General features: G+C 32.4%; 1 protein-coding gene across 4 annotated transcripts in view; it reads left to right on the top strand.

Annotated features, from left to right (window-relative positions):
• Positions 1–14,445, top strand: part of LOC107727753 (adenomatous polyposis coli protein-like) — a 43,687-nt gene that overhangs the window by 15,784 nt on the left and 13,458 nt on the right. For 2 of the 4 annotated variants that reach the window (XM_016537714.1, XM_016537724.1), the window contains 5 exons: positions 8,334–8,418; positions 11,183–11,372; positions 12,375–12,483; positions 12,581–12,694; positions 12,797–12,880. In XM_016537714.1, the coding sequence (XP_016393200.1) occupies positions 8,334–8,418; positions 11,183–11,372; positions 12,375–12,483; positions 12,581–12,694; positions 12,797–12,880 (582 nt within the window). Of the gene's footprint in view, positions 1–6,404; positions 6,583–8,333; positions 8,419–11,182; positions 11,373–12,374; positions 12,484–12,580; positions 12,695–12,796; positions 12,881–14,445 lie in introns of those variants that run through there. The other 2 variants (XM_016537734.1, XM_016537744.1) reach the window with 2 other exon arrangements.

Raw genomic sequence — 14,445 nt, 5'->3', positions numbered from 1 at the left:
CTGGATCATTGGACTGAAAACTTTCCCGGAGTTTAGCGGCTTAAAATGATCTAATCGCAAGCAGAGTAGCAAAATTGGGTTAAAGGGTTAGAATGGAAATTGTGCTTCAGTATTTTTGCGTTAATTGCATTAAATTATTTTAACGTGTTAAGGATTGTAAAATGAATCGCATGCATTAACGCGTTAACGATGACACCTCTTATTTATATATATATATATATATAGGGCTGCATGATAAATCGCATGCGACGATCATGCGAATCTCGTCAGTAAAGCCGGTTCTTTGATTAGTAGTAAATGTCCGTCATGTGCTTTCATTTGGAGCGCCATTTAATACACAGAGCTGTAGATCACTGACAAGCTACGCATCTGTGCAGATACATATATACATGTATATATGTATCTGAATTATAGGTTAATAAATAATATTTAGTATAATTAAATATTAAAGATGCACGATATTGGATTTTTGCCGATATACGTTTTTTCAACTCATTTTGGCCGATAGCTTGATGCCGGTACCGATATATTTCCTTTTGTTTGGAAACAACAGCAAGTCTCTCCTGTGCAGAAATTATAAGCTAATTATTTTTCGTTTTGGTTCGTTTTTAACAAGAACTTATTTGTTAGAATTAAATAAACAATGATGAAGTTCTTTTATAATGACAGTACACTGAAGATTTGAAAATAAATTTAAATACCATATTCAATCACTGCATTTTTCCCCCCAGAAAGACGCAGTGGTCACCTTAACATTTTATTTTAAGATTTAACATTTGTAAATAGTCCTAAAGCAAGAGTTGTAAAACTTTTGAAAATCTTTTAGAGCTCATAATTTGTTTTAAAAATCTAACATATTACACATTAATGAATAAATCAGTATATATAAAATTATTTAAGTGTCATGTTTGTGATTAATTTTTTCATGTAAGCTATTGATTCTGAACATTAAATCAAAACATACTCATGATTTTATGGCATCAATTACTGCTTGATTTAATCAGAAACGCAGTCTAAATATTTGTGTATATATATATATATATATATATAATATATATAAAATATGAAATATGTATTTTAAAATTATTGAGCATTATGTATATATATATATATATATATATATGTATATATGCATATATGCAATTTCCAGTTAAGGATGTTGCAATCAAGCAGAATTTATTTGGATATTAATTTTCAATCATTTATGATTTCTTTATTATTTGCAGTAAATATTCGGTTTGTTGTATGTTTCTTAGATCTTCCATTGGCTTTTATTTGGCATTTCCAGGTTAACATGTGCTGCCCTCTATTGATGAAACATCAGACGGATGAAATGCTGCGAGGAATGCAGTATTTTTGACAAAGGATGTTTGTTAAGCGTCTTATCTTGCCGTTTAAACCTGCAGCACTAAACCGCTGCGTCTCCATCTCTCTGTCCGAGGTATCGCTGCTTCAGTGTTGCAGTGGCACAGAAAAGAGGTTTGGTCATTCATCAGAAATGCCCTAAAACACTTACATTAGTATTCACATGATCTACTCGCTCCAGGTTTTCCAGCATTATAGCCGTTTTCCTGTTTCTCATGGAAGTGTTTGGAGGCCCCTTCCGTTTCCCAGCCTGTGAGATACTTGCGGTTTAATTTAGAGAAGCTTCCTTCCTGTCTTTGTTCGTCAGATGAATGCAGTCGCTTCCCTTCCCCTCCGGCCGGCTGAAACAAATATCTGCAGGCAGAAAATAAACAGCGCGTCTGAGCTTCCCCTTTCCGCGCTTGCAAATCAAAGCTTTAGCTGAGTTAATCAACACGCGAGAGCAATGCTAGATTTAGCAGCATGAAGAGTCGTTTGGGTTTTCAGAGATGGAAAAACATGTTTCTGACTTCCGTGTTGCTTAACTTGTCATGCTTGGTTAGCAGATGTGAAAATTATGTCTAGTAAAGTGCAAAGCGACAATCACAATTGGATTTTTGCATTTTTTATTAAATTTTTTTTAGCTGTCTAATCAAATTATGATCAAGGTGGAGTTTAACTTTGAAAATTAAGTTTAGTATTGTAATATAAAAATAAAATTATTGTATTACTTTTAAGTACTTTTTTTATTTTACAGTGAAATATTACATAACAATAACATTTTTAGTAATTTTTATTTTTATTTAGTACTAATAAATATTTCATTTTATTTAGTACTAATAAATATTTCATTTTATTTAGTACTAATAAATTCCAATAGAACTAAATTTGTACTAATAAGTACTAATAAATATTATTTTGCTGTACTACAAATAAGCACAGCAAACCTGGAATGTTTAATTACGTTTAATATTGAAATTTTGTAATATAAAAATATTTATATTGTAATTTCTGAGATGTAATGTAAAAATAAAATTTATATTTTGAAAATACATTTTACAGAGAAATATTTATTGTTTAGTAAATTTTTAGTATTTTTAGCAATATTTATTTTGAGTAATTTTATATTTGTATTTAGTGTTAATAAAGTAATATTAGAAATAATAATAATATGATTATTATTATAATTTTAGTATTATTATTATTATTATTATCATTATTATAAATAAATCTTGGCCAAATTGTGCAGTACTACAGTACGTTTAGCATTGTAATTTTATAGTATAACATTTTTATATTGTAATTTATGAGTTGCTATGTAAAAATAAAATTGTATATATTTTTAAATGCTATTTTTTATTTTACTGTGTAATATTGCATGATATAATTTATATTTTAGTAATTTTTATATTTTTATTTAGTGCTGGTAGAGTAATATTGTTATATTATTATTATTGTTATTATTATTATTTGTTATTGTTATTATTATTATTTTGGCCAAATTATTATTAAATGTATTATTTTGTGCAGCACTACAAATAAACACAGCAAACCTGGAATGTTTTTTAATCCAATTTTAAATTGCAATCACAGTTTTAATGTTAGAAGTGCCAGCTGTTTCCCCTCTAAATTCTCAGATACCGTTTTAATTTTGGAAAATCTATGTGGTCTAGATATTTCTATGTGTACAGACAATTGCACCCTGTGCAAAGTACACATACGATATACGATTGTTTCTTTATCCCATTGCACCTGCTTCTAGCTAAACCAAGAGTGGGTTGTCATTTCCAATTCGAGCTGATGTCACTGAGTCACTGAAGGTGTGTCGTTCTGTTTCACGTTCATTTCTCTTCAGAATGCTCCTGAATTATGACACAAATCCTCCATGATCTGGTCACGTTGATGTGTGCTGTGTGGTTCACTTTCTCTATGGATGAGCTCAGTAACTTCTAATAACGATGCCCACATCATCTAGAGCTCCTACGGTAATGGCTCAGAATGCTGTAATCTTCTCATAAAACATCTCTGCTGGATTTACTGGAGTTTGCACCTTTGCCCAGACAAGTGCAGCATTGGAGGGGGAAAATCTGCGTAGACCTGGCCTCTTCTGTCCAGAACTTCTTTAAAGTATTTTGTAGGTCTAGATGGGCTGTTTGTGGTGTATAATGCTTCCAACATCAGTTTTAGGTCAGGTCTTTGTAGTGATGCACCCAATTGTCAGCCAGGGATTATTATAGTTCACTAAATCTAAAAGTATAAAAAAAAAAAAAAGGTTGTTGCTTGAAATAAAATATTTAAAAAAACAACCTAGTTGCCAAGGCAACATTTATCATTTTCTTTTAGTTTAACTTGATGTACTAAAATAACTAAAACTGAAATAAAAATTAATAGAAACTATATAGACATTAAAAACAAAAACAAAAAAAATAATAAACTAAATAATTTAAACTAAAATGAAAACCGAAAATATATAAAATATATAAAAATCTAATTCAAAATATTAATACAAACTATTATAGTATCTCGATGATACTAAAGTAACATTGATTTTGGCAACCGAAAATATTTGACCAAAAAAAAAATAGTTTTAGACAAAATAGTTTTGGAGGGCCAAAATCATCAACGAAAATTTGTGATTTTTATATTTTTACTGAGCCATTTCTTCATATACAATTATTTTATAATGTATATTTGAATAAATCTGCCATGAAAACAAGTTTTTATTACAGCTACTTTTAATGTTTAGGCCTATATTTCAACAAAATCAGCCTTATGTGCAATTAATTTAATTTAATTTTTTTAGTTTTTGAGTGTTGATTAAGTAAATTTGATTATTTAATTGATTATTAAACTTTAGTTTCAGTTTCATTTTAGACTGAATAAAAATATTTCCGTGCATCACTAGTTCTTAGTCTTGGTTTTTTCTCAAAGAAACAGGCTAAGTTGATGGAGAACCTCAGATAATTTCAAAGTCTTTTTTTAGAAGAGTGGCCTATTTCATGTTTTAAATGTCTGTCGCCACGCTTGTTGTTTCCTAAGTGCATACCATGTGTGTCACATGATGTTTTCTTTCCACGTTTCAAGGACGTTGTGCCTTTATCGCTGCGAAAGCAAAGCTGCCTGCCATCCGTCCCCTCGCTCACACTCGAACAATAACCCACGGGTCTCGTCTGACTCCAGGTCAGATAAACGCAGACTAGATAGGAATCAGATATGCGGGTATTTCGGGCTCCCTGCAGAAGGCTGCCTAGGAGCATTGATTTCCATTACTGGGAGGATAGGATGACATTTATAAAAGTGTTGTGTGCTTGCAGCTCCACACATGAGTGGGTGGATGACTCTAATATTGTACCAAGGGCATCTGCATCACGGTAACCCGATTCCTTCGGACACTGACTAATTTTTATTTTTATATTATAATATTTATTTTTATATTTATTATTTTTAGTTTTATTTTATTTATATTATAATTTACCTTCATTTATTTATTTATTTTAGTTGATTTCCATTACTGGGAGGATAGGATGACATTTATAAAAGTGTTGTGTGCTTGCAGCTCCACACATGAGTGGGTGGATGACTCTAATATTGTACCAAGGGCATCTGCATCACGGTAACCCGATTCCTTCGGACACTGACTCTAAGAGCAAAACTAGGACTTCCATTATAGCCTCAGCGGTGCATTAGGAGATTGAAGTCCATCCGGATGAGGATTTGGCTGTTGAAAATGTTATTATAGCTGTAATCTACTCTCGTAAAGGTTATTTTGGGATTTCAGTTAATCACTTTTGTTATATTAGAAGACTAGACCTTTTAAAACATGGATCAGAATTCCCAACGCAGTTAACTTGCATAATATATTTTATAATATTGATTGGTGGTGTTTGCTAAGTCAAACAGTACTGTTACTGTTATTCATAGTCAGTGTTTTGAACCAAGTGAATAGTTTGTTAGGTTTTTTATTTTTAAATGTATAATTATTTTATTATATTATATTGTTTATTTTTTTCATTTTATATTTTTGTTTTATCCTTTATTTCGTATAATTATATTTTATATTAATTATATATTTTAATTTATATGCAAATTTTTATTGTTTAATTTTTTTATTTTAATATTTTTATTTTAAATGTATTATAATTGTTTTTTTGCACTGAAATAGGATTGCACATAATTCCATTGTACTTTTTGTATAATGACAATAAAGATTCTGATTCTGAATATTTATTTCATTTATTAATGTATTATACATTTTTATGTTTTTAATTTATTATTCAATTTAATTTTTATTTTGTTTAATATTGTATTTTGTTTTACATCTTTTTTTTTTTATTTATTGTATTATATTATATATTATTTTTTATACATTCCATTTACTTTTAATTTTGTATAATTATAATATTTAGCATTGTTTATTTATTTATTTTCAAATGTTTATAATTATATTACGTTTTATATATTATGTTATGCTTTATTTAATTTTTATTAATTTTCCCATTAATATTTCTACATTTTTTATTCATATAATTATATTTAATTTTGTTATCTTATGTTGTATACAATTTTTTTATTGTATTAAAATTTTTTAAATTGTATTATATTTTTATCAAGATCGCATTGTGAAAAGAATCTAGCACAATAAGACCAGACACATCTCTTAAGAACATAAACAGAGGTCATTCAATTTCACGTAGTCTTGAGAATAATGACATTGTCATGCCATCGTTTGATTCACATCTCTCTGACTCACAGTGTAGTAAAGGAGGCTGTAATCATATGACCCCTCCCCTATAATGAAGCTGTTGTTTCCTGAGACGTCTCAGTGTGACGTCACGCTCCCTCGGGAGAAAACACCCGATGACTCTTCTGAGACCGAATAACCCCATGTTGTTTTTTCTGCTGGATAAGGGAAGATAAACGGCGAGCTCATGCCTGACCTTGCCCTTCTGGACACCTCCAGGCCGTTTGGGAAGGGTGGTCCTGTGAAATGAATGGGGAAGCATCTGTGTTCTCCATGAGGCTTTGGGTCTCCGGGATGGGATGAGGGGGGAGGTAGCCGCTTCCTGAAAGGCAGTCACATTGTTTGGGCTTTTTTGGCTTCCAAACACACTGGAGAACTCGCAGTGATGAAATGAGCGCTGCGAATGTCTGGTATTTGATATGGTTTTGGGACCATACTGGCGTCATCGAGGGTTTGGGTTATGAAACCTTAAAGGGACATTGAGCAAAACCTCAGCGGTGAGTTCTGCAGATATGTTTTTCCTGGGCTTTACTGTTATTGTGCTGGTATATATGCTTGAGGATGACTTAAAGTGCTGTTAACCAAACATTTCTAGTGGACGATCATCTATGCAATTTGATTAAACCTCTAACATTAAAGTGATAATAAAAATTAGCTGTTTACTCACCCTTCAGGCCATCCAAGATGTATGTGACTTTTGTCTTCAGTAGAACAATAAAGACGGTTTTTAGCTGAAACGGTGGTCTTTGATGATTCATAAAATGCAAGTCAATGGCTACCGACACTTTGAGAGTCAAAAAAGCATATACAGACAACACAAAATTAATCCCCGTGGCTCCTGAAAATATATTGAGGTCTTATGAAGCGAAACAATCAGTCTGTGCAAGAAACTGAAACTGAAATTATCTGTAATCCAGAGTCTCAGGCAAACGGTCTGAAGTGATGTCCGGTTCACAAACGAATCTTTCTTTTGAACCGGTTCTTTTTAGTGAACTAGACGAACCAGTCCAGTTCCTCCAGCAGTCACTGAAACAGTTTGACACGGACCGAAGACCGATGAGCCGCTGTTATGATCATGAGTGAACTGAGAGCTTGAATGAAGGGGAGAAATGACAGTTTTTTTTATGATTTGCAATGGTTTATGTAAAGGTGAAATGATAAAGACGAGTTTATTCACTTTATATGCTTTAGAGATGTAAAACATCCATGTTTGACACCATTATTGGATGCTTTGATAATATAATTGCGTATACATTACATCATCGAGTGATTATGTAAACGAACTTGTGAATTGTTTATTTGAACCAGTTCATTGAAATGAACTTTCCGAAAGAATCAGTTCACAGAAAAAGAATCGTATCTCCGAGTTTTCCTAAGGCTCTGGATTACAGGTAATGATGTTGTAAATAATGTTCAGTTTCTTGCACAGACTGATCGTTTCGCTTCATAAAACCTCAATATATCATCAGGAGCCATGGGTATTAATTTTGTGTTGCCTGTATATGCTTTTTTATGACTCTCAGAATTCCGGTAGCCATTGACTTACATTCTACGAATCACCAAGGACCACGATTTCAACTCAAAATCTTCTTTACTGTTCCACTGAAGAAAAAAATCGGATGGCCTGAGAGTGAGTAAATTAACAGCAAATGTTAATTTTTGGGTGAACTATCCCTTGAAGTATTAAAGTCAATACCTGGTGTTAGTTAATGCAGTGTTCGTGCTCCAGACGCGAATGAAAAAGCAAAAATCTAGTTATATAAGATTCTGGTAATTCAGAGTCATTTAATCTGCTCTGTAGTGCAGCGTAATACTGTGTTTTATGATGTGAGCCCCTGAAGTTTGGGTGAGCAGCGAGTGCTGATTTCTGAAAAACCCCTTCAGCTGAAATCAGAGAGAAATCAAGGCGTTATCACGGCCGGATCACGCACCAACACGGCACTAAAGAAGCAGCAGGTGCATCTTTAGAGCTTCAAAGCTGTTTATGTCTCTGACACGCGCGTCTTCAAAGCACTTCAAAGCTCTTTGATGGAAGTTTTCTTCTCTTTATCAGCTCGGTTTTACCCACAGGCTGAAGAAGTCTTCTTACATGTGGTGTGAGCTGGAAATCTCTCATGCTTTTTTTCCGGTTCCTTCCGTGCATCATGTTATATTATCTAACGATGGCTTCTGAAGCTCTGCCACACACACAGAATAGTGTATTTTCAGTGTTTGAGCGAGGAAAGAACCATGTCTGTTTCTCTTTCAGGAGGTTTTGAAGCAGCTACAAGGAAGTATTGAAGAGGACTCCATAGATTCGCAAGGCCAGATTGATTTTTTGGAAAGAATTAAAGGTGAGGACAGATGACTTATTCAGTATTCATGTGAGCAATGCACATTTTAACATTATAATCTTGATCTATTACACAACTTAGTAAGCGGCCTACCTAGATTGCATTTTAAGTGAATAGGGTAAACATTTCAACTAATCACTGTCCTCTCCCCAGTTGATTTTAACTACATTAAGACAATTGTTTTAGCTGTAATCTATTCTCATAAATGTTATTTTAGGATTTTAGCAAATCACATTTGTAATATTAGTAGACTAAACCTTTAAAAAATTCAACTAACTTAATATATTTTATAATATTGATTGATTTGGTATTTGCCAAGTCAAACATCTAGTTACTACCAAGGGATCATAAATATTAAGTTTTGTTATAATTTTAATTTCATGTTTCAAATAAAAAATATGTATTTTATTATTTTATAGTATATTATATAGTTTATTTTATTATATATTTTATTTTATTTTATGTATTTTTTCTATTTCAAAATTACGATATTTTGTATTGTATTGTTCATTTTACTTTTTATTTGTATAATTATATGTATTATTTTGTTGTGTGTGTGTGTGTGTGTGTGTATAACATATTAAATTGTTTATTACATATTTTAATTACATATTTAGTTTTATTTTTAAATATTTTATTTTCAAATTTTACAGGTATTACAGGTTTTCTGAAATGTAAAAATATCCAAATTATGTATTATCTAATTAAATATGCACTAATTTGTGTAAATTTCCAGATCAGAAATCTGAGCATTGGATAACGCCAGTTTAAAATTCTTGTTTGATTTTGTTGACATTTTTTACAGAGGTTTTTTTACAAAGGTTTTACATGGGGATTTTGGAATATATATATTTTTTCACATGAATCAAGAAAATGCTGTCAACAGACAGATCAAAAATGCATGACCAATGCATGTTTTTATTTGTATAATTATATGTATTATTTTGTTGTGTGTGTGTGTGTGTGTGTGTATAACATATTAAATTGTTTATTACATATTTTAATTACGTATTTTTATATTATATTTAGTCTTATTTTTACATATTTTTTTTTCAAATTTTACAGGTATTACAGGTTTTCTGAAATGTAAAAATATCCAAATTATGTATTATCTAATTAAATATGCACTAATTTGTGTAAATTTCCAGATCAGAAATCTGAGCATTGGATAACGCCAGTTTAAAATTCTTGTTTGATTTTGTTGACATATTAGAGTTTTTTACAGAGGTTTTTTTACAAAGGTTTTACATGGGGATTTTGGAATATATATATTTTTTCACATGAATCAAGAAAATGCTGTCAACAGACAGATCAAAAATGCATGACCAATGCATGTAAAAACACTGGTTTTGTCTAAGACATCATAGGTGTGTTCCAAAAGCAAACCGTTTCAAATAATAACTTGCTTTGGTCCAATTTTCACCCAGTGTTTGTGTGTGCTGTGTATTTTTATGCATGGCATATGCTTGTCGTTAGCTTAGCAACAAGGTAATGTCAAACCCTATCAGAATCAAGTGCTATTTGTGTGGTTGCTGCCTACATATGCGTTCCAGATCGGTCACTTGTGGCGATTCATTTCATTTCGGATTCTGCCTGAGAAGGTCTCTGTAGTCAGAAGACAGCAAGGCAGCACACTAAGCTGAATATGATGTAAAAACTCTTTAATGTACTGTATTTTCCAGAATATAAGTCAAGCTTTTTATCAAAATGGGCTGCGACTTATATTGCAAAGCAACTTATGTAATGCAGTTGACGTCAGGCATGCAAAACCTGCAGATTTGTGTCGAATGAGAGAAATACGTGAGCCCAAGTCTATTTGTATAGTGTATTTCACACATGCCAGTTGTTTCAGTTTTGCTTTAAACACACGAGCCTAGAGTTGGCGTTTATAATAAACTTTATAATTCTTTATAATCAATGCCACTATAATTTTTTTTTATACTTATTTTTCATTCCTGTTCTGAATACCATTCGTTTTCATTTTTAAATGTATATTTAATTATTTTATTTTATATTGTATAGTGTGTTTTTATTATTATATATTTTTTACTTATATAATGCATATATAATAAAATTTTTGTACTATTGTTTTATTTTTATATTTTTTAGTGCTGTCAAACAATCGCGATAAATCACATCCAAAATAAAAGTTTTTGTTTACATAATATATGTGTGTATACTGTGTTTATTTATTATGTATATATAAATACACACATATACAATATATATTTTGAAAATATTTACATGTATATACATTTATATATTTATTTTTTATATTATATATAAATATATTTAATGTATCAACATATATTTTTCTTAAATATATACAAGCATATGTTTGTATTTATGTATACAAATAAATATACACAGTACACGCACATATATTATGTAAACAAAAACTTATTTTGGATGCAATTAATTGTGATGAAACGTTTGACAGCACTAATATTTTTTATATAATTTTACTTTCTATTATGTTGTATTTTTTATTACATTGCATCTTTTGAAATTTTATAACATTTTAGTTGAGTTCAAAAAATATTTAGTTCTGATACAAAAAGAATTTGTCGTAGAGTGAGAGTAACTGAAATGCATGTTTAGAATGTTTGAAAATGTTTTATGTATTTTGCGTTTATTTCTAAATTATACTATGTGTCATGTACACCAATGCAACACAATTTTGCTGTGCAATTTAACTTATTTTCTGGAATATGTTACATGTGGCCGTTCACTGATACCCGACATCTACCGTTCTGTCCTGCAGAAATGAGTCTTGACCCCAGCAGTTTCTCTGGCGTGAAGTTGAGGTCCAAGGCGTCTCTGCAGGGCTCCGGTTCGACCCACTCAGCCGACAGCAGCCCCAGCCCCAGCCCCATGAGCTCCTTCCCCAGGAGAGGGGTGACCGGCGGGGGTCGAGACAGCGCTGGGTTCCTGGAGGAGCTGGAGAAGGAACGGTGAGCGTGAAGGGATCATTCTGAGCATCAGATGGGAAGGTCATATGGCTGATTAGATCTCTTTAAGCAGGTTAACTAAAGGTTTCTTCTAAAGCTCCTAGAGGGTTTTGCTACTATGGGATTTACGTGGTAAAATTTGTGACTGATGGTACATTCTTTTTCTTTTCATTTTAACTGAAAATTGAGTGTTTACTATTATCATTTTGCATTATTGACACAATATTTTCCTAATTAATGCTGTACAGTTGCTTTGACACAATCTGTATTGTTAAAAGCGCTATATAAATAAAGGTGACTTGACATTCGTTTGATTACAAGCGATTACAAGTGTTTGATTATCAGAAGTTAATTTGCAACTTCAGTGCAAAATATGCTGATATATACACTATACCATTTGGGTTTTTATTGAGCAAGGATGCATTAAATTGATCAAAAGTGACCGTGAAGACATTTATAATGTCACAAATGATTTCTATTTCAAATGAATGCTGCTCTTTTGAACTTTCTATTCATTAAAGAATCCTGAAAAATAAAATGTATCACAGTTTCCCACAAAAATATGAAGCAGCACAACTGTTTTCAACATTGCTAATAATCAGAAATGTTTCTCGAGCAGCAAATCAGCATATTAGAATGATTTCTGAAGATCATGTGACACTGAAGACTGGAGTAATGATGCTGAAAATTCAGCTTTGCATTACAGCAATAAATTACAGTTTAACAGATATTCACATAGAAAACAGCTATTCTAAATGGCAATAATATTTCACAATATTACAGTTTTTACCATATTTTTTATCAAATTAAATGCAGCCTTGGTGAGCAAAAGAGGCTTCTTTCAAAAACATTTTTAAAAATCATATTTCTACATTTATCGATAAAAAGAACTTTTTCTATGGAGAAAATGTTTTTGGAACATATACTGCTGTTTAAATTTTGATCTATAACAAATTTAGAGAGTCTAAAATTCAAATCTAACGGAATTATTTTTGCTTTTATTAGGTCTTTGTTGATGGCAGAACTTGAGAAGGAGGAAAAGGAAAAAGACTGGTATTATGCTCAGTTACAAAACCTCACCAAAAGGATTGACAGTCTGCCGCTGACTGAGAATGTAAGTATTTACAGTATATACATGTGGTGCTCAGTGCACATCATTACTGACCTCATATGATCTCTGTAGCTTCACGCTTCTTCTTCTGCTGCTCTAGTTTTCTCTGCAGACCGATATGACGCGCAGGCAGCTGGAATACGAAGCGCGGCAGATCAGAGCCGCCATGGAGGAGCAGCTGGGCACGTGTCAGGACATGGAGAAACGAGCGCAGGTGGGCTGAGATGCTGAAACTGAGAGACTTGAAACTGGAACTTCTAAATTCAGAGTGTGAAACCACGACTTTAGTAATGAGGTTTCCATCATTTGTCCTCAGGGCCGCGTGGCTCGGATACAGCAGATAGAAAAAGACATGCTGAGGATTCGGACACGTTTACAGGCCCAGTCAGCCGACGCGGAGGTACTGCATTATTCTGCTGTCTATAATAAAGTCGTGTTTAGAGGGAGGGATTGAACTTTAGACTCAAGATTAGAAGCAATTAGTACTAATTTTTATAAATTGAAGGAATAGTTCACCCAAAAATTAGGGTTTGCTGAAAATGTGCTCACCCTCAGGCAATCAAAGATGCAGATGAGTTTGTTTCTTCATCAGATTTGGAGAAATGTAGCATTGCATCAGTGTCTCAGCAATGGATGCTCTGCAGTGAATGGGTGCCGTCAGAATGAGAGTCCAAACAGCTGATAAAAACATCACAAGTAATCCACACCACTCCAGTCCATCAGTTAACATCTGGAGAAGACAAAAGCTGCATGTTTGTAAGCAACAAATCCATCAATAAGATGTTTAACTTCAAACAGTTACTTCCTGCTAAAATACAACTTCATAATCCATAATAACGCTTCCTCCAGTGAAAAAGTCCATCTCCTGTTGTCTCTCACATCAAAATCCAGCCACATATTTTTTTTAGAGCTGTTTTGGCTTGTAAACTGTGCTTGATCTGTGCAGATTTCTCTCCTGATTCAGACCAGACCACTTTTTTAACTAGAGGAAGCGTTATTGTGGATTATGAATTTGCATTTTGGCCAGAAGTGACAGTTTGAATTAAAACATCTTGATGGATTAGTTTCAGCTTTTGTCTTCTCCAGATGTTAACTGATGGACTGGAGTGGTGTGGATTACTTGTGGATTATTGTGATGTTTTTATCAGCTGTTTGGACTCTCATTCTGACGGCACCCATTCACTGCAGAGCATCCATTGCTGAGACACTGATGCAATGCTACATTTCTCCAAATCTGATGAAGAAACAAACTTATCTACATCTTGGATGGCCTGAGAATGAGCACATTTCCAGCAAATATTAATTTTTGGTTTTAACTATTCCTTTAATTTGTTGGTTCCCCAAAAGCTCAGTGTTATGACCTCTATTTGTGTCCACATGAACAAGTGAAAGTCATTTTGTGAAGTCTTCTTTAATAATATCTTGTCACTATGGAAATTTGTGGTCAGATTGTGCAAACGTTTGTTCCTTTTTGTGCGTTTAATTCCTTTGCTTTATAAAGGCTGTAATTTCCATCTCCGCATCAGTGTTTGCTGCGTTTCTTCCCGTCTGTAATGTCCTGTTTTTAGAGTTTATAAAGAAGCGAACGGAAATGGTGCACAGAAAATGCATCTGTGCATAAACACCGAAGCCTTAAAAGTTTAATTGAATGAGCATGCTGTACTAATGGATCGTGTTCTGTGTGGCTGAGCGTGTGACATAGCTTGAGGATGCACAGAGCTTTTCTAGCTATGCTTGCATTTATGTATTGCATTTACATTTACATGTGTGCATTTGGCAGACACTTTTATCCAAAGCGTTATACATTGCATTCAAGATATACATTTTATTTATTGAACTTTTTTGTAAGTTGAAGTCCTAACTAATCCAAAAAAATAAAAATAAAATATATATATATATACATATATACTGTTTGTGTGTATGTGTGTGTGTATATATATATATATATATATATATATATGAATA

The sequence above is a fragment of the Sinocyclocheilus rhinocerous genome, unplaced genomic scaffold, assembly GCF_001515625.1.
Source record: "Sinocyclocheilus rhinocerous isolate Xijiao unplaced genomic scaffold, SAMN03320098_v1.1 scaffold42, whole genome shotgun sequence".
NCBI lineage: Eukaryota > Metazoa > Chordata > Actinopteri > Cypriniformes > Cyprinidae > Sinocyclocheilus > Sinocyclocheilus rhinocerous.
Note: the sequence above shows the minus strand (reverse complement) of the source record. Positions and strands in the feature narration are given on the sequence as shown.